At 43.6% G+C, this 20,908-nt stretch overlaps 1 protein-coding gene across 1 annotated transcript in view; it reads right to left on the reverse strand.

Annotated features, from left to right (window-relative positions):
- Nucleotides 1-20,908, reverse strand: part of LOC115123496 (collagen alpha-1(XI) chain-like) — a 119,323-nt gene that overhangs the window by 21,561 nt on the left and 76,854 nt on the right. Inside the window, 20 exon segments of the mRNA XM_065002191.1 lie at nucleotides 721-774; nucleotides 860-967; nucleotides 1,093-1,200; nucleotides 2,047-2,100; nucleotides 2,359-2,448; nucleotides 2,620-2,727; nucleotides 2,811-2,864; nucleotides 3,236-3,289; nucleotides 3,480-3,533; nucleotides 3,784-3,828; nucleotides 5,777-5,830; nucleotides 6,662-6,706; nucleotides 9,925-9,978; nucleotides 11,145-11,198; nucleotides 11,696-11,857; nucleotides 13,109-13,151; nucleotides 13,313-13,323; nucleotides 13,859-13,912; nucleotides 14,025-14,069; nucleotides 14,507-14,560. Of these exon segments, the coding sequence (XP_064858263.1) occupies nucleotides 721-774; nucleotides 860-967; nucleotides 1,093-1,200; nucleotides 2,047-2,100; nucleotides 2,359-2,448; nucleotides 2,620-2,727; nucleotides 2,811-2,864; nucleotides 3,236-3,289; nucleotides 3,480-3,533; nucleotides 3,784-3,828; nucleotides 5,777-5,830; nucleotides 6,662-6,706; nucleotides 9,925-9,978; nucleotides 11,145-11,198; nucleotides 11,696-11,857; nucleotides 13,109-13,151; nucleotides 13,313-13,323; nucleotides 13,859-13,912; nucleotides 14,025-14,069; nucleotides 14,507-14,560 (1,305 nt within the window).

The raw sequence follows: 20,908 nt of genomic DNA on the forward strand, positions 1-20,908 counted from the left end.
CAGTATTAGTGTAGTCTCTGGGTAGTTGTGGCAGTATTAGTGTAGTCTTGTGGCAGTATTAGTGTAGTCTCTGGGTAGTCTTGTGGCAGTATTAGTGTAGTCTCTGGGTAGTCTTGTGGCAGTATTAGTGTAGTCTCTGGGTAGTCTTGGTGCAGTATTATTGTAGTCTCTGGGTAGTCTTGTGGCAGTATTAGTGTAGTCTCTGGGTAGTCTTGTGGCAGTATTAGTGTAGTCTTGTGGCAGTATTAGTGTAGTCTCTGGGTAGTCTTGTGGCAGTATTAGTGTAGTCTCTGGGTCGTCTTGTGGCAGTATTAATGTAGTCTCTGGGTAGTCTTATGGCAGTATTAGTGTAGTCTCTGGGTAGTCTTGTGGCAGTATTAGTGTAGTCTTGTGGCAGTATTAGTGTAGTCTCCGGGTAGTCTTGTGGCAGTATTAGTGTAGTATTGGTAGTAGTATTGGTTTTGCATTAGTATAATAACAGGGTAGTATTAGGGTAGTACTGTATTAGTATAATATCAGAGTAGTATTAGGGTAGTATTGGTTTAGTATTCGTGTAGTATTAGGGTAGTATTTGTGTAGTACTGTATTAGTATAATATCAGAGTAGTATTAGGGTAGTATTGGTTTAGTATTCGTGTAGTATTAGGGTAGTATTGGTGTAGTACTGTATTCGTGTAATATTGGTGTAGATCTGGTGTAGTAATTATCTCAGTAGACTCACTGATTCTCCTTTGTCTCCTTTGCTGCCCTTCTGCCCTGGTCCTCCAGTCTCTCCCTACACACACACACAATAAACGCCTTCAGATACACACAACAACAACAACAACAACAACAACACACACAGGGACAGGCCATGTTACCTTATCCCCATCCTCCCCCGGGGGTCCTGCAGGACCTGCAGCTCCAGGTAGTCCTAGAGGTCCCTGGTCTCCATCCTGTCCTGATGGTCCAATGGGACCCGCCCCTCCCTGGGACAACACAACGCACACACAGACAGTTACATTACCTACACACAACTCTGGAACTATAGGGACTCAGAACTCACAATATGGAATGTAGAACCCAGAATATGGAACACCTTTACAGTACCTACCGGTTCCCCCTTCTCTCCCATTGGTCCAGGTCCACCCACAGCCCCTGCCCTCCCAGGCTGACCAATGGCACCGGCTGACCCTGGGGGACCCCTCTCACCACCGGCCCCCTGCAGAGAGAGAGAGGGGGAGGGGGGAGGGGATTTACATATGTACATTATACATCTTCACACTGTCTGTCTGGCGTCTGTGTTGGCAGATGGAGAGAGAGGAAGTGTCTGTCTGGGGTCTGCGTTGGCAGATGGAGCGAGAGGAAGTGTCTGTCTGTCTGGGGTCTGTGTTGGCAGATGGAGAGGAAGTGTCTGTCTGGGGTCTGTGTTGGCAGATGGAGAGAGAGGAAGTGTCTGTCTAGGGTCTGTGTTGGCAGATGGAGAGAGAGGAAGTGTCTGTCTAGGGTCTGTGTTGGCAGATGGAGAGAGAGGAAGTGTCTGTCTGGGGTCTGTGTTGGCAGATGGAGAGAGAGGAAGTGTCTGTCTGGGGTCTGTGTTGGCAGATGGAGAGGAAGTGTCTGTCTGGGGTCTGTGTTGGCAGATGGAGAGAGGAAGTGTCTGTCTAGGGTCTGTGTTGGCAGATGGAGAGAGGAAGTGTCTGTCTGGGGTCTGTGTTGGCAGATGGAGAGAGGAAGTGTCTGTCTGGGGTCTGTGTTGGCAGATGGAGAGAGGAAGTGTCTGTCTGGGGTCTGTGTTGGCAGATGGAGAGGAAGTGTCTGTCTGGGGTCTGTGTTGGCAGATGGAGAGGAAGTGTCTGTCTGGGGTCTGTGTTGGCAGATGGAGAGGAAGTGTCTGTCTGGGGTCTGTGTTGGCAGATGGAGAGGAAGTGTCTGTCTGGGGTCTGTGTTGGCAGATGGAGAGTGAGGAAGTGTCTGTCTGTCTGAGGTCTGTGTTGGCAGATGGAGAGAGAGGAAGTGAGGAATAGAGAGAGAAGACAGATGTAGAAGGAGAGGAGAGAGGACTCACTATAGCTCCTGCTGCTCCGACTGGTCCTTCACCTCCTTTCAGACCAGCAGGACCCTGGGGAGAACACACTGCTATCATACCATCACAGGATCTGTGTCTGTGTCAGTCTCTGTGTCTGTGTCTGTCTCTGTGTCTGTCTCTGTGTCTGTCTCTGTGTCTGTCTCTGTGTCTGTCTCTGTGTCTGTCTCTGTGAAGGTCTCTGTGAAGGTCTGTGTCTGTCTCTGTGTCTGTGTATGTGTGTGTGTCTGTCTCTGTGTCTGTCTGTGTGTGTATCTCTGTGTCTCTGTGTGTGTCTGTGTGTCTGTGTGTTACCATGCCCCCGGCAGCCCCTCTGCTGCCTCTGAAGCCCCTAAGTCCTGGAGGACCAGCTTTCCCAGAAGTCCCTCCTGTGCCCGGGTCGCCCTGGAAACAACAACAACAACAGCTCTGATTGGTGGAACGCTCATGAGGTCAATTGAACTTACCAATGAAGATGATTCTTGTAATGATTGGTAATGGTGATTATCGGGGTGAAAACAATGATGATTCATAATGATGATGATGATGATGATGATGATGATGACGAAGAATCACCTTAGCTCCCTCCTTCCCGGCGGCGCCAGGTAAGCCCTGCTCTCCCGGTACGCCAGGTGACCCGGGGTGACCTCTGTCTCCCAACGACCCGGTCTCACCTGATTTACCCTGCAGCAACCAATCAGGTTAGCGAGAACACAAACAGACCAATCAGGTTAGAGAGAACACACATAGCAACCAATCAGACTCACCTGTGGCCCCACAACACCTCCTGGACCTGGGGGTCCCGTCTTTCCTTGGAAACCCTGGAGAGAGAGAGAAAGAGAGAGGGAGGAGAGGGAGAGAGGGAGAGAGAGAAAGAGAGAGGGAGAGAGGAAGAGAGAGAAAGAGAGGGAGAGAGAGAAAGAGAGAGGAAGAGAGAGGAAGAGAGAGAAAGAGAGAGGGAGAGAGAGAAAGAGAGAGAGAGAGAGAGAGAGAGAGAGAGAGAGAGAGAAGAGAGAGAAAAGAGAGAGAGAGAGAAAAAGAGAGAGAGAGAGAGAGAGAAAAAGAGAGAGAGAGAGAGAGAGAGAGAGAGAGAGAGAGAAAGAGGAAGAGGAAGAGGAAGAGAAAGAGAGATACATTAGTGGATGGATAGGTGTATTTAGGTAACTTCTTGTGACATCTAACCTCTACTCACCGGCTCTCCTCTCTGACCTGGATGACCCGGAAGTCCATCTTTCCCCGCTGGACCCTACACACACACACAGGAAGGGACATCACAGTCACACAATTCAACATCCTGTTACACTACAATGACAGTGTGTGTGTGTGTGTGTGTGTGTGTGTGTGTGTGTGTGTGTGTGTGTGTGTGTGTGTGTGTGTGTGTGTGTGTGTGTGTGTGTGTGTGTGTGTGTGTGTGTGTGTGTGTGTGTGTCACTCACGTTCGGTCCCTTGGGTCCTGATTCCCCGTTCCGTCCTTGTGGCCCTTGAGGCCCCTAGACAGCACATAAATGAATCAATCAAACAGTCAATCAGTTAATTAATTAAACACTTATCCAACCCATCAAACACATAATTCAATCAAGTAAGCAATTAGCAAGTTAGCCAATTAACAAATCAACCAATCAAACACTTACACAAACAATCAACCAGTCAACAAATATACTAATTAACAAATCAGCCAATCAACTAATTAACCAATCAATCAATAAACCGATCAATGAGGCATGACGTTCCTGTCCTTACCCTGTCTCCAGTTGGTCCGTTGGGTCCATCATGTCCAGAGGAGCCCTGTGACAGACAGCACGGAAAACAGACAAATCAAATACAATTGTATTGGTCGCATAGACATATTTAACGAGTGTTATTGCGGGTGTAACGAAATGCTCATGTTCCCAGCTCCGACAGTAATATCTAACAATACAAAACAATACAGGCAAACCTAAAAAAGTATAAGAATGGAATCAAGAAATATAGAAATATTAGGACGAGCAATGTCCGAGTCGGGAATATAAATCTATATGTACAGAATGTATTCAGACCTCTGGACACTTTCGTTACGTTACAGCCTTATCCTACATTTTTTTATTTTTTTTAAAATCCTCAGTAATCTGCACATAACACCCCATAATACCCAATAATGACATCACAATACCCTATAATGACATCACAATACCCTATAATGACATCACGATACCCTATAATGACATCACAATACCCTATAATGACATCACAATACCCCATAATAATAAAGGTTATGAGAAATTTTTGCAAAATTTATAAAAGTAAAATATAAAAATAAACGTATTTACATAAGTATTCAGACCCTTTGCTATGAGACTCGAAAATGAGCTCAGGTGCATCCTGTTTCCATTGATCATCCTTGAGATGTTTCTTGATTGGAGGAGTCCACTTGTGGTAAATGTAATTGATTGGTCATTATTTAGAAAGGCACACACCTGTCTATATAAGGTCCCACAGTCGACAGTGCATGTCAGAGCAAAAACAATGCCGTGAGGTCGAAGGAGACAGGATTGTGTTCAGATCTGGCTCAGGCTCAGATCTGGGGAAGGGTACAAAAACATTTCACTAGCATTGATGGTCCCCAAGAACACAATGGCCTCCATCATTCTTAAATGGAAGAAGTTTGGAACCACCAAGAGTCTTCCTAGCGCTGGCCGCCCGGCCAAACTGAGCAATCAGGGGAGAAGGGCCTTGGTCAGGGAGGTGAACAAGAACCCGATGGTCACTCTGACAGAGCTCCAGAGGTCCTCTGTGGAGATGGGAGAACCTTCCAGAAGGACAACTATCTCTGCAGCACTCCACCAATCAGGCCTTAATGGTAGAGAGGCCAGACGGAAACCACTACTCAGTAAAAGGCACATGACAGCCAACTTGGAGTTTGCCAAAAGGCACCTAAAGACTCTCAGACCATGAGAAACAAGATTCTCTGGTCTGATGAAACCAAGATTGAACTCTTTGGCCCGAATGCCAAGTGTGACATCTGGAGGAAACCTGGCACCATCCCTACGGTGAAGCATGGTGGTGGCAGCATCATGCTGTGGGGATGTTTTTCAGCGGCAGGGACTGAGACTAGTCAGGATCGAGGCAAAAATGAACGGAGCAAAGTAGAGAGATATCATTTTCAAAATTAGATTTGCTAAAATGTCTAAAAAATCTGTTTTTGCTTTGTCATTATAGGATATTGTGTTTAGATTGATGAGGGAGGGGAAAAAACATTTAATACATTTTAAAATTACACTTTAACAAAATATGGAAAAAGTTAAGGGGTCTGAATACTTTCCGAATGCTTTGTATTCAATTATAGAATACTATACAATATACTATTCTATTAACTTATAGAATACTATACAATATACTATACTATTAACTTATAGAATACTATACAATATACTATACTATTAACTTATAGAATACTATACAATATACTATACTATTAACTTATAGACTACTATGCTGTATACTATACAGTTATCTTATAGAATACTATATTATACTATTAACTTATATAATACTATACTATATACTATTAACGTATATAATACTATACTATATACTATAATATGAATCAGTGTGACTGAGGTTATGCTCCAAATGGCATCCTATTCTCTGTGTAGTGCACTACTTTTTAGGGTGCCATTTGGGATGCATGCTGTGTTACTGCTGGATAGAGAGATTATGATGACCTCATAATGATTAGAATGGGTTGAACTCTGACCTTTCCCCCTGTCTTCCCCGTTGGTCCCTTGGCACCCCGACCCCCACGCACCCCCTGCAGGAAAAACAACAGTATTACACACACAGATAAACACTCATGGGCAGAGACAAACACACACACACACACACACACACACACACACACACACACGCACACACACAGATAAACTCACAGAGACAAACACACACACACACACACACACACACACACACACACACACACACACACACACACACACACACACAGATAAACACACACAGATAAACACTCATGGGCAGAGACAAACACACACACACACACACACACACACACACACACACACACACACGCACACACACACGCGCACACACACAGATAAACACACACAGATAAACACGCATAGGCAGAGACAAACACACACACACACGCACAGACAGTACTAACACACACGTACACACACAGACAGTACTCACACACGTACACAAACAGACAGTACTCACACAAACACACACGTACACACACAGACAGTACTCACACACACACACACACACAGACAGTACTCACACACGTACACACACAGACAGTACTCACACACACACAGACAGTACTCACACACACACACACAGACAGTACTCACACACGTACACACACAGACAGTACTCACACACACACAGACAGTACTCACACACGTACACACACAGACAGTACTCACACACACACACACAGACAGTACTCACACACACACACACAGACAGTACTCACACACACACACACACACACACACACACACAGACAGTACTCACACACGTACACACACACACAGACCGTACTCACACACGTACACACACAGACAGTACTCACACACACACACACACACACACACATACACACACAGACAGTACTCACGTTAGGACCCCTCTGTCCTGCACTGCCTGCTTCCCCCCCGGGACCCTGTGGAAGAGAAAACAGGACAGACCGTTACCATGGGTACACCATACAGCCCGTTACCATGGATACACCACTGAGTACCTGACAATATACTGTATACTGTACCTGACAATATCCTGTACCTGACAATATACTGTACCTGACAATATACTGTATACTGTACCTGACAATATACTGTACCTGGCAATATACTGTACCTGACAATATACTGTATACTGTACCTGACAATATACTGTACCTGACAATATACTGTACCTGGCAATATACTGTATACTGTACCTGGCAATATACTGTATACTGTACCTGACAATATACTGTATACTGTACCTGACAATATACTGTATACTGTACCTGACAATATACTGTACCTGGCAATATACTGTATACTGTACCTAACAATATACTGTACCTGGCAATATACTGTATACTGTACCTGGCAATATAATGTACCTGACAATATACTGTATACTGTACCTGACAAGATACTGTATACTGTACCTGACAATATACTGTACCTGACAATATACTGTATACTGTACCTGACCAGTACCTGACAATATACTGTATACTGTACCTGACAATATACTGTACCTGACAATATACTGTATACTGTACCTGACAAGATACTGTATATTGTACCTGACAAGATCCTGTACCTGACAATATACTGTATATTGTACCTGACAAGATCCTGTACCTGACAATATACTGTACCTGACAAGATACTGTATATTGTACCTGACAATATACTGTACCTGACAATATACTGTACCTGGCAATATACTGTATACTGTACCTGACAATATACTGTATTTGACAATATATTGTACTTGACAATACACTTTGTTTGTGTTTTCTAAAGCACCGACTTGATGAAAGTGTGTTTCAATTACATAGAAACACAATATAAATACAATAAATATTAACGTGTCCATGTCCAGCAGGGCCCGTATGGCATAGAATTACATGTAGGATCTCTATGTTATGAATATCTATGTGTGCGCTGGTAAATTCAGTCCGGATATCTACTCCTATTTCAGAGCACCTCGTCTAACTGTGTCAGAGCGCAGAATAACGGAATAATTGACAAACGCTTAACACCTGTTGAATATGAGCGGTGTCGGTAAACCTCTGGACCACATGACAACAGCCTAACCAGCTCTGTCACCAATGCTCTGGACCACATGACAACAGCCTAACCAGCTCTGTCACCAACGCTCTGGACCACATGACAACAGCCTAACCAGCTCTGTCACCAACGCTCTGGACCACATGACAACGGCCTAACCAGCTCTGTCACCAACGCTCTGGACCACATGACAACGGCCTAACCAGCTCTGTCACCAACGCTCTGGACCACATGACAACGGCCTAACCAGCTCTGTCACCAACGCTCTGGACCACATGACAACGGCCTAACCAGCTCTGTCACCAACGCTCTGGACCACATGACAACGGCCTAACCAGCTCTGTCACCAACGCTCTGGACCACATGACAACGGCCTAACCAGCTCTGTCTGTAAGGCTCTGGACCACATGACAACAGCCTAACCAGCTCTGTCTGCAATGCTCTGGACCACATGACAACGGCCTAACCAGCTCTGTCACCACCGCTCTGGACCACATGACAACGGCCTAACCAGCTCTGTCACCAACGCTCTGGACCACATGACAACAGCCTAACCAGCTCTGTCACCAACGCTCTGGACCACATGACAACAGCCTAACCAGCTCTGTCACCAACGCTCTGGACCACATGACAACGGCCTAACCAGCTCTGTCACCAACGCTCTGGACCACATGACAACAGCCTAACCAGCTCTGTCACCAACGCTCTGGACCACATGACAACAGCCTAACCAGCTCTGTCACCAACGCTCTGGACCACATGACAACGGCCTAACCAGCTCTGTCACCAACGCTCTGGACCACATGACAACGGCCTAACCAGCTCTGTCACCAACGCTCTGGACCACATGACAACGGCCTAACCAGCTCTGTCACCAACGCTCTGGACCACATGACAACAGCCTAACCAGCTCTGTCTGTAAGGCTCTGGACCACATGACAACGGCCTAACCAGCTCTGTCACCAACGCTCTGGACCACATGACAACGGCCTAACCAGCTCTGTCACCAACGCTCTGGACCACATGACAACGGCCTAACCAGCTCTGTCACCAACGCTCTGGACCACATGACAACGGCCTAACCAGCTCTGTCACCAACGCTCTGGACCACATGACAACGGCCTAACCAGCTCTGTCACCAACGCTCTGGACCACATGACAACGGCCTAACCAGCTCTGTCACCAACGCTCTGGACCACATGACAACGACCTAACCAGCTCTGTCTGTAAACCTCTGGACCACATGACAACGGCCTAACCAGCTCTGTCACCAACGCTCTGGACCACATGACAGAATGCCTAACCAGCTCTGTCACCAACGCTCTGGACCACATGAACACTCAGCCCTAACCAGCTCTGTCACCAACGCTCTGGACCACATGACAACGGCCTAACCAGCTCTGTCACCAACGCTCTGGACCACATGACAACGGCCTAACCAGCTCTGTCACCAACGCTCTGGACCACATGACAACGACCTAACCAGCTCTGTCTGTAAGGGACAGTAAAATGGTCAGAGTGAAGTGTTCTCTCATTTGTGTCTGGAAGTAGAAAGTAAGCCAACGTGTTGGCCAGTTAGCTCGGGTGCTTGACTGCCATTGTGAGGTCAGAATGCTCGGATCAACCCTACTCCTCCTAGAGCGAAACGCTCTGAACGCTCCTAGAGAACACTCTGAACGCTCCTAGAGCGAAACACTCTGAACGCTCCTAGAGAGAACACTCTGAACGCACCTAGAGCGAAACACTCTGAACGCTCCTAGAGCGAAACACTCTGAACGCTCCTAGAGCGAAACACTCTGAACGCTCCTAGAGCGAAACACTCTGAACGCTCCTAGAGCGAAACACTCTGAACGCTCCTAGAGCGAAACACTCTGAACGCTCCTAGAGCGAAACACTCTGAACGCTCCTAGAGCGAAACACTCTGAACGCTCCTAGAGCGAAACACTCTGAACGCTCCTAGAGCGAAACACTCTGAATTTATGAACGGACAATCTGATAACGCTCTTAATTTAGGAACGCCCAGAGTGCACTCTGGCACTCCAGATTGAATGTATGAACACCCCCTATTGTAAAGCCTCCCTCTACTACTCACCCTCTTCCCCTTCTCTCCCAAAACTCCAATAGATCCAGGAAAACCATCCGAACCCTGTTGGGATTGACACACACAGAAACATTACTGCTACGATCAGACAATGTGTTAGTTACTGTTACGATCAGACAATGTGTTAGTTACTGCTACGATCAGACAATGTGTTAGTTACTGTTATGATCAGACAATGTGTTAGCCTTCTCTGTGTTCCTGCTACGATCAGACAATGTGTTAGTTCCTGCTACGATCAGACAATGTGTTAGTTACTGCTACGATCAGACAATGTGTTAGTTCCTGCTACGATCAGACAATGTGTTAGTTACTGCTACGACCAGACAATGTGTTAGTTACTGCTACGATCAGACAATGTGTTAGTTACTGCTACGATCAGACAATGTGTTAGTTACTGCTACGATCAGACAATGTGTTAGTTACTGCTACGATCAGACAATGTGTTAGTTACTGTTATGATCAGACAATGTGTTAGTTCCTGCTACGATCAGACAATGTGTTAGCCTTTTCTGTGTTCCTGCTACGATCAGACAATGTGTTAGTTCCTGCTACGACCAGACAATGTGTTAGTTACTGTTATGATCAGACAATGTGTTAGTTACTGTTATGATCAGACAATGTGTTAGTTACTGTTATGATCAGACAATGTGTTAGTTACTGCTACGACCAGACAATGTGTTAGTTACTGTTATGATCAGACAATGTGTTAGTTACTGCTACGATCAGACAATGTGTTAGTTACTGTTATGATCAGACAATGTGTTAGTTACTGTTATGATCAGACAATGTGTTAGTTACTGTTATGATCAGACAATGTGTTAGTTACTGTTATGATCAGACAATGTGTTAGTTACTGCTACGATCAGACAATGTGTTAGTTACTGCTACGATCAGACAATGTGTTAGTTACTGTTACGATCAGACAATGTGTTAGTTACTGCTACGATCAGACAATGTGTTAGTTACTGCTACGATCAGACAATGTGTTAGTTACTGTTACGATCAGACAATGTGTTAGTTACTGCTACGATCAGACAATGTGTTAGTTACTGCTACTGCTACGAACAGACAATGTGTTAGTTACTGTTATGATCAGACAATGTGTTAGTTACTGCCTTATCTGTGTTCCTGCTACGATCAAACAATGTGTTAGCCTTATCTGTGTTAACTGACATGTTTATTGGTTTACTTGATATATTAACTCCTCTCACCTTCGGTCCTTTTTGTCCAGGATACCCCGGTAACCCTGGAACTCCCAGTTTACCCTGAGAGAGAGAGAGAGAGAGAGAGAGAGAGAGAGAGAGAGAGAGAGAGAGAGAGAGAGAGAGAGAGAGAGAGAGAGAGAGAGAGAGAGAGAGACACAGAGAGAGAGAGAGACAGAGAGAGACACAGAGAGAGAGAGAGACAGAGAGAGAGAGACACAGAGAGAGAGAGAGACAGAGAGAGAGAGAGACAGAGAGAGAGAGAGAGAGAGACACAGAGAGAGAGAGAGAGAGAGAGAGAGAGAGAGAGAGAGAGAGAGGTGGAGAGAGAGAGAGGTGGAGAGAGAGAGAGAGGAGGAGGAGGAGAAGAGATAGAAGGGAGAGAGAGAGAGAGAGAGAGAGAGAGTAGAAGCAGATAAGATAGAGTCTTCTGGAAATGTTGACTTCATATAACTTTTTTTGGCTCAGTGGGACAGCGCAGACAACAGTGGTTCAAAATCGTGTTCAAACACGTCCCCCAACCCCCTTCCTCCCACACACCCCATCTATGTACCACCTACCTTTTCTCCAGCGATGCCCACGGCTCCAGCCTCCCCCAGGGGTCCAGCCTGTCCTTTAGGTCCTTCAGGACCATCCTCTCCCCTGGACCCTGGGACCCCGTTGTCACCCCCGTCACCTTTCAGCCCCATCTCTCCCTTAGAGCCGGGGAACCCATCCTCACCCTACAACCCGGAACAGGTCAGAAACACAGAGATAACTCTGGGTAGTGCTTTGTAAAAAACACAGAGCTAATCGGGGTATTGCTGGGTAAAACACAGAGATAATTCAGGGGTAGAGATGTATAAAACCCGAGGTTAACTCAGGGTAGAGCTGGTTAAAACACAGAGATAACTCAGGGTAGAGTTGGGTAAAAGACAGAGATAACTCAGGGTAGAGTTGGGTAAAAGACAGAGATAACTCAGGGTAGAGCTGGGCAAAAGACAGAGATAACTCAGGGTAGAGTTGAGTAAAACACAGAGATAACTCAGGGTAGAGCTGGGTAAAAGACAGAGATAACTCAGGGTAGAGTTTGGGTAAAACACAGAGATAACTCAGGGTAGAGCTGGATAAAACACAGAGATAACTCAGGGTAGAGCTGGATAAAACACAGAGATAACTCAGGGTAGAGCTGGGTAAAACACAGAGATAACTCTGGGTAGAGCTGGGTAAAACACAGAGATAACTCAGGGTAGAGCTGGATAAAACACAGAGATAACTCAGGGTAGAGCTGGGTAAAACACAGAGATAATTCAGGGTAGAGCTGTGTAAAACACATATATAATTCAGGGTAGAGCTGGGTAAAAGACAGATATAATTCAGGGTAGAGCTGGGTAAAAGACATAGATAACACAGGGTAGAGCTGGGTAAAACACAGAGATAACTCAGGGTAGAGCTGGGTAAAAGACAGAGATAACTCAGGGTAGAGCTGGATAAAAGACAGAGATAACTCAGGGTAGAGCTGGATAAAACACAGAGAAAGCTCAGGGTAGAGCCTGATAAAACACAGAGAAAGCTCAGGGTAGAGCCTGATAAAACACAGAGATAACTCTGGGTAGAGCTGGGTAAAACACAGAGATAACTCAGGGTAGAGCTGGATAAAACACAGAGATAACTCAGGGTAGAGCTGGGTAAAAGACAGAGATAATTCAGGGTAGAGCTGTGTAAAACACAGAGATAATTCAGGGTAGAGCTGTGTAAAACACAGAGATAATTCAGGGTAGAGCTGGATAAAACACAATGATAACTCAGGGTAGAGCTGGATAAAACACAGAGATAACTCAGGGTAGAGCTGGGCAAAAGACAGAGATAACTCAGGGTAGAGTTGGGTAAAACACAGAGATAACACAGGGTAGAGCTGGATAAAACACAGAGATAACTCAGGGTAAAGCTGGGTAAAACATAGATAACTCAGGGTAGATCTGTGTCTCTCTCACCTTCTCCCCTTTGCTTCCCTTCATTCCTCTAATTCAGAGATAACTCCCTGTGGCAGTAGATCTGGATAAAACACAGAGATAACACAGGGAACCCAGAGCTGGATAAAACACAGAGATAACTCAGGGTAAAGCTGGGAGAAAACATAGATAACTCAGGAGTAGATCTGAATGTCTCTCAGAGAGAGAGAATACACCTTCTGGAACCCTTTGCTTCCCTTCAATGGAACCTCTAGATTACACACTTAGAATGGAACTCCACACTGTGGAACCCAGAGACAGAGAATACACACTTACAATGGAACCCAGAAACAGAGAATACACACTTAGAATGGAACCCAGAGACAGGGAATACACACTTAGAATGGAACCCAGAGACAGAGAATACACACTTAGAATGGAACCCAGAGACAGAGAATACACACTTAGAATGGAACCCAGAGAGAGAGAATACACACTTAGAATGGAACCCAGAGACAGAGAATACACACTTAGAATGGAACCCAGAGACAGAGAATACACACTTAGAATGGAACCCAGAGACAGAGAATACACACTTAGAATGGAACCCAGAGACAGAGAATACACACTTAGAATGGAACCCAGAGACAGAGAATACACACTTAGAATGGAACCCAGAGACAGAGAATACACACTTAGAATGGAACCCAGGGACAGAGAATACACACTTAGAATGGAACCCAGAGAGAGAGAATCAGAACAAACAGAACAGAACATAGATTTAGAATGTACCTTCACTCCTCTTGATCCTGGATATCCTATAGGCCCCTGGACTCCTGGTGGGCCCTATACACACACACAGAGACACATCAGTAACATCACACACACACACACACACACACACACACACACACACACACACACACACACACACACACACACACACTGACAGGCTTACCGGTAGTCCCTTCTCTCCTGGAGTCCCCTCTCTCCCTGGGTGACCCTGTAGACACGAGGACAAGATCATATGGATGAGAATGAATATGTGTGTGTGTGTTAGTGTGTGTGTGTGTGTGTGTTAGCGTGTGTGAGTTTGTTAGCGTGTGTGTTAGCATATGTGTGTGTGTTAGCGTGTATGTTAGTGTGTGTGTTAGCATGTGTGTTAGTGTGTGTGTGTGTGTGTGTGTGTGTGTGTGTGTGTGTGTGTGTGTGTGTGTGTGTGTGTGTGTGTGTGTGTGTGTGTGTGTTAGCGTGTGTGTTAGCATATGTGTGTGTGTTAGCGTGTATGTTAGTGTGTGCGTGTGTGTGTGTTAGCATGTGTGTTAGCGTGTGTCTGTGTGTGTGTTAGCGTGTGTGTGTGTGTGTGTTAGCGTGTGTGTGTGTTAGCGTGCGTGTGTGTTAGCATGCGTGTGTGTTAGCGTGTGTGTATGCAGTACTCACGGTAGGTCCATCATTCCCAGGTAGTCCCTGTAACCCTTTCTTCCCTTGGGGCCCCTGAGAGACAAAGCCATTTTAATTACAACCTACACCTTTAATTTGATATATCTCATCATATCAAATGTATTTGGCTAAGGTGTATGTAAACTTCCGACTTCAACTGTATATGGAACATGCCAAAACACAGGAATGTATGACAACATATACTTTACATGTTGTCATACATTCCTGTGTTTTGGCATGTTCCATATACAGTTGAAGTCGGAAGTTTACATACACCTTAGCCAAATACATTTAAACTCAGTTTTTCACAATCCCTGACATTTAATCCTATTAAATATTCCCTGTTTTAGGTCAGTTAGGATCACCAATTAATTTTAAGAATGTGAAATGTCAGAATAATAGTAGAGAGAATGATTTATTTCAGCTTTGATTTATTTCATCACATTCCCAGTGGGTCAGAAGTTTACATACACTCAATTAGTATTTGGTATAATTGCCTTTAAATTGTTTAACTTGGGTCAAACGTTTCGGGTAGCCTTCCACAAGCTTCCCACAATAAGTTGGGTGAATTTTGGTCCATTCCTCCTGACCGAGCTGGTGTAATGAGTCAGGTTTGTAGGCCTCCTTGCTCACACATGCTTTTTCAGTTCTGCCCACACATGTTCTATAGGATTGAGTTCAGGGCTTTGTGACGGCCACTCCAACACCTCGACTTTGTTGTCCTGAAGCCATTTTGACATTGGAAGTATGCTTGTCCATTTGTCATCTGGAAGACCCATTTGCGACCAAGCTTTAACTTCCTGACTGATGTCTTGTTGCTTCAACATACCCACATAATTGTCCATCCTCATGATGCCATCTATCTTTTGAAGTGCACCAGTCCCTCCTGCAGCAAAGCACCCCCACAACATGATGCTGCTTCACAGTTGGCATGGTGTTCTTCGGCTTGCAAGCCCCCCCCCCCCCCATTTTCCTCCAAACATAACGATGGTCATTATGGCCAAACAGTTCTATTTTTGTTTCATCAGACCAGAGGACATTTCTTCAAAACGTACAATCTTTGTCCCCATGTGCAGTTGCAAATCGTAGTCTGTCGTTTTTATGGCGGTTTTGGAGCAGTGGCTTCTTCCTTGCTGAGCAGCCTTTCAGGTTATGTCGATATAGGACTTGTTTTACTGTGGATATAGATACTTTTGTACCCGTTTCCTCCAGCATCTTCACAAGGTCCTTTGCTGTTGTTCTGGGATTGATTTTTACTTTTCGCACCAAAGTATGTTCATCTCTAGGAGACAGAACGCATCTCCTTCCTGAGCGGTATGACGGCTGCGTGGTCCCATGGTGTTTATACTTGCGTACTATTGTTTGTACAGATGAATGTGGTACCTTCAGGTGTTTGGAAATTGCTCCTAAGGATGAACCAGACTTGCGGAGGTCTACATTTCTTTTCTGAGGTCTTGGATGACTTCTTTTTATTTTCCCATGATGTCAAGCAAAGAGGCACTGAGTTTGAAGTTAGGCCATGAAATACATCCACAGGTACACCTCCAATTGACTCAAATTATGTCAATTAGCCTATCAGAAGCTTCTAAAGCCATGACATCATTTTCTAGAATATTCCAAGCTGTTTAAAGGCACAGTCAACTTAGTGAATGTAAATGTCTGACCCACTGGAATTGTGATACAGTGAATTATAATTGAAATAATCTGTCTGTAAACAATTGTTGGAAAAATGACTTGTGTCATGCACGAAGTAGATGTCCTAACCGACTTGCCAAAACTATAGTTTGTCAACAAGACATTTGTGGAGTGGTTGAAAAACGAGTTTTAATGACTCCAACCTAAGTGTATGTAAACTTCTGACTGAGGCATGGTCCTAGGGCTCAGGTAGGACTGTCCTACCTTGACTTTATCATGTTTAATATGGTAGGGCAGTCCTACCTGTCATGTTTAATATGGTAGGACAGTCCTACCTGACATGTTTAATATGGTAGGACAGTCCTACCTTAACTTTATCATGTTTAATATGTAGGACAGTCCTACCTGTCATGTTTAATATGGTAGGACAGTCCTACCTGTCATGTTTAATATGGTAGGACAGTCCTACCTGTCATGTTTAATATGGTAGGGCAGTCCTACCTGTCATGTTTAATATGGTAGGGCAGTCCTACCTGACATGTTTAATATGGTAGGACAGTCCTACCTTGACTTTATCATGTTTAATATGGTAGGACAGTCCTACCTGTCATGTTTAATATGGCAGGACAGTCCTACCTGTCATGTTTAATATGGTAGGACAGTCCTACCTTAACTTTATCATGTTTAATATGGTAGGACAGTCCTACCTTGACTTTATCATGTTTAATATGGTAGGACAGTCCTACCTTGACTTTATCATGTTTAATATGGTAGGGCAGTCCTACCTGTCATGTTTAATATGGTAGGACAGTCCTACCTTACATCATGTTTAATATGGTAGGACAGTCCTACCTGTCATCATGTTTAATATGGTAGGACAGTCCTACCTGTCATGTTTAATATGGTAGGGCAGTCCTACCTGACATGTTTAATATGGTAGGACAGTCCTACCTTAACTTTAACATGTTTAATATGGTAGGACAGTCCTACCTTAACTTTATCATGTTTAATATGTAGGACAGTCCTACCTGTCATGTTTAATATGGCAGGACAGTCCTACCTGTCATGTTTAATATGGTAGGACAGTCCTACCTTAACTTTATCATGTTTAATATGGTAGGACAGTCCTACCTGACATGTTTAATATGGTAGGACAGTCCTACCTTAACTTTATCATGTTTAATATGGTAGGACAGTCCTACCTTAACTTTATCATGTTTAATATGGTAGGACAGTCCTACCTTGACTTTATCATGTTTAATATGGTAGGACAGTCCTACCTGTCATGTTTAATATGGTAGGACAGTCCTACCTGACATGTTTAATATGGTAGGACAGTCCTACCTGTCATGTTTAATATGGTAGGACAGTCCTACCTTAACTTTATCATGTTTAATATGGTAGGACAGTCCTACCTTGACTTTATCATGTTTAATATGGTAGGACAGTCCTACCTTGACTTTATCATGTTTAATATGGTAGGACAGTCCTACCTTGACTTTATCATGTTTAATATGGTAGGACAGTCCTACCTTGACTTTATCATGTTTAATATGGTAGGGCAGTCCTACCTGTCATGTTTAATATGGTAGGACAGTCCTACCTTAACTTTATCATGTTTAATATGGTAGGACAGTCCTACCTTGACTTTATCATGTTTAATATGGTAGGACAGTCCTACCTTGACTTTATCATGTTTAATATGGTAGGACAGTCCTACCTGTCATGTTTAATATGGTAGGACAGTCCTACCTTAACTTTATCATGTTTAATATGGTAGGACAGTCCTACCTTGACTTTATCATGTTTAATATGGTAGGACAGTCCTACCTTGACTTTATCATGTTTAATATGGTAGGACAGTCCTACCTGTCATGTTTAATATGGTAGGACAGTCCTACCTTACATGTTTAATATGGTAGGACAGTCCTACCTTGACTTTATCATGTTTAATATGGTAGGACAGTCCTACCTTGACTTTATCATGTTTAATATGGTAGGACAGTCCTACCTGACATGTTTAATATGGTAGGACAGTCCTACCTTAACTTTATCATGTTTAATATGGTAGGACAGTCCTACCTTGACTTTATCATGTTTAATATGGTAGGACAGTCCTACCTGACATGTTTAATATGGTAGGACAGTCCTACCTGACATGTTTAATATGGTAGGACAGTCCTACCTGTCATGTTTAATATGGTAGGACAGTCCTACCTTGACTTTATCATGTTTAATATGGTAGGACAGTCCTACCTTGACTTTATCATGTTTAATATGGTAGGACAGTCCTACCTGACATGTTTAATATGGTAGGACAGTCCTACCTGACATGTTTAATATGGTAGGACAGTCCTACCTGTCATGTTTAATATGGTAGGACAGTCCTACCTTAACTTTATCATGTTTAATATGGTAGGGCAGTCCTACCTGACATGTTTAATATGGTAGGACAGTCCTACCTTAACTTTAACATGTTTAATATGGTAGGACAGTCCTACCTTAACTTTATCATGTTTAATATGGTAGGACAGTCCTACCTTGACTTTATCATGTTTAATATGGTAGGACAGTCCTACCTGTCATGTTTAATATGGCAGGACAGTCCTACCTGACATGTTTAATATGGCAGGACAGTCCTACCTGTCATGTTTAATATGGTAGGACAGTCCTACCTTAACTTTATCATGTTTAATATGGTAGGACAGTCCTACCTTAACTTTGACATGTTTAATATGGTAGGACAGTCCTACCTGTCATGTTTAATATGGTAGGACAGTCCTACCTGTCATGTTTAATATGGTAGGACAGTCCTACCTGTCATGTTTAATATGGTAGGACAGTCCTACCTTGACTTTATCATGTTTAATATGGTAGGACAGTCCTACCTGACATGTTTAATATGGTAGGACAGTCCTACCTGTCATGTTTAATATGGTAGGACAGTCCTACCTGTCATGTTTAATATGGTAGGGCAGTCCTACCTGTCATGTTTAATATGGTAGGACAGTCCTACCTTAACTTTATCATGTTTAATATGGTAGGACAGTCCTACCTTGACTTTATCATGTTTAATATGGTAGGACAGTCCTACCTGACATGTTTAATATGGTAGGACAGTCCTACCTGACATGTTTAATATGGTAGGACAGTCCTACCTGACATGTTTAATATGGTAGGACAGTCCTACCTTAACTTTATCATGTTTAATATGGTAGGACAGTCCTACCTGTCATGTTTAATATGGTAGGACAGTCCTACCTGTCATGTTTAATATGGTAGGACAGTCCTACCTGTCATGTTTAATATGGTAGGACAGTCCTACCTTAACTTTAACATGTTTAATATGGTAGGACAGTCCTACCTGTCATGTTTAATATGGTAGGACAGTCCCTTAACTGTCATGTTTAATATGGTAGGACAGTCCTACCTGTCATGTTTAATATGGTAGGACAGTCCTACCTTAACTTTATCATGTTTAATATGGTAGGACAGTCCTACCTGTCATGTTTAATATGGTAGGACAGTCCTACCTTGACTTTATCATGTTTAATATGGTAGGACAGTCCTACCTGTCATGTTTAATATGGTAGGACAGTCCTACCTTAACTTTATCATGTTTAATATGGTAGGACAGTCCTACCTGTCATGTTTAATATGGTAGGACAGTCCTACCTTGACTTTATCATGTTTAATATGGTAGGACAGTCCTACCTTGACTTTATCATGTTTAATATGGTAGGACAGTCCTACCCTGTCATGTTTAATATGGAGGACAGTCCTACCTGTCTTTATCATGTTTAATATGGTAGGACAGTCCTACCTTAACTTTATCATGTTTAATATGGTAGGACAGTCCTACCTTAACTTTATCATGTTTAATATGGTAGGACAGTCCTACCTTAACTTTATCATGTTTAATATGGTAGGACAGTCCTACCTATCATGTTTAATATGGTAGGACAGTCCTACCTGTTTATCATGTTTAATATGGTAGGACAGTCCTACCTGAACTTTATCATGTTTAATATGGTAGGACAGTCCTACCTTGACAGTCAGTCCTACCTGACATGTTTAATATGGTAGGACAGTCCTACCTGACATGTTTAATATGGTAGGACAGTCCTACCTGTCATGTTTAATATGGTAGGACAGTCCTACCTGTCATGTTTAATATGGTAGGACAGTGCTACCTGTCATGTTTAATATGGTAGGACAGTCCTACCTGTCATGTTTAATATGGTAGGACAGTCCTACCTTAACTTTAACATGTTTAATATGGTAGGACAGTCCTACCTGTCATGTTTAATATGGTAGGACAGTCCTACCTTAACTTTGACATGTTTAATATGGTAGGACAGTCCTACCTGACATGTTTAATATGGTAGGACAGTCCTACCTTAACTTTATCATTTTAATATGGTAGGACAGTCCTACCTGTCATGTTTAATATGGTAGGACAGTCCTTGTCATGTTTAATATGGTAGGACAGTCCTACCTGTCATGTTTAATATGGTAGGACAGTCCTACCTGTCATGTTTAATATGGTAGGACAGTCCTACCTTAACTTTATCATGTTTAATATGGTAGGACAGTCCTACCTGTCATGTTTAATATGGTAGGACAGTCCTACCTTAACTTTGACATGTTTAATATGGTAGGACAGTCCTACCTTTATCATGTTTAATATGGTAGGACAGTCCTACCTTAACTTTATCATGTTTAATATGGTAGGACAGTCCTACCTGTCATGTTTAATATGGTAGG

The sequence above is a fragment of the Oncorhynchus nerka genome, linkage group LG15 (assembly GCF_034236695.1).
Source record: "Oncorhynchus nerka isolate Pitt River linkage group LG15, Oner_Uvic_2.0, whole genome shotgun sequence".
In the NCBI taxonomy this organism is placed as follows: domain Eukaryota; kingdom Metazoa; phylum Chordata; class Actinopteri; order Salmoniformes; family Salmonidae; genus Oncorhynchus; species Oncorhynchus nerka.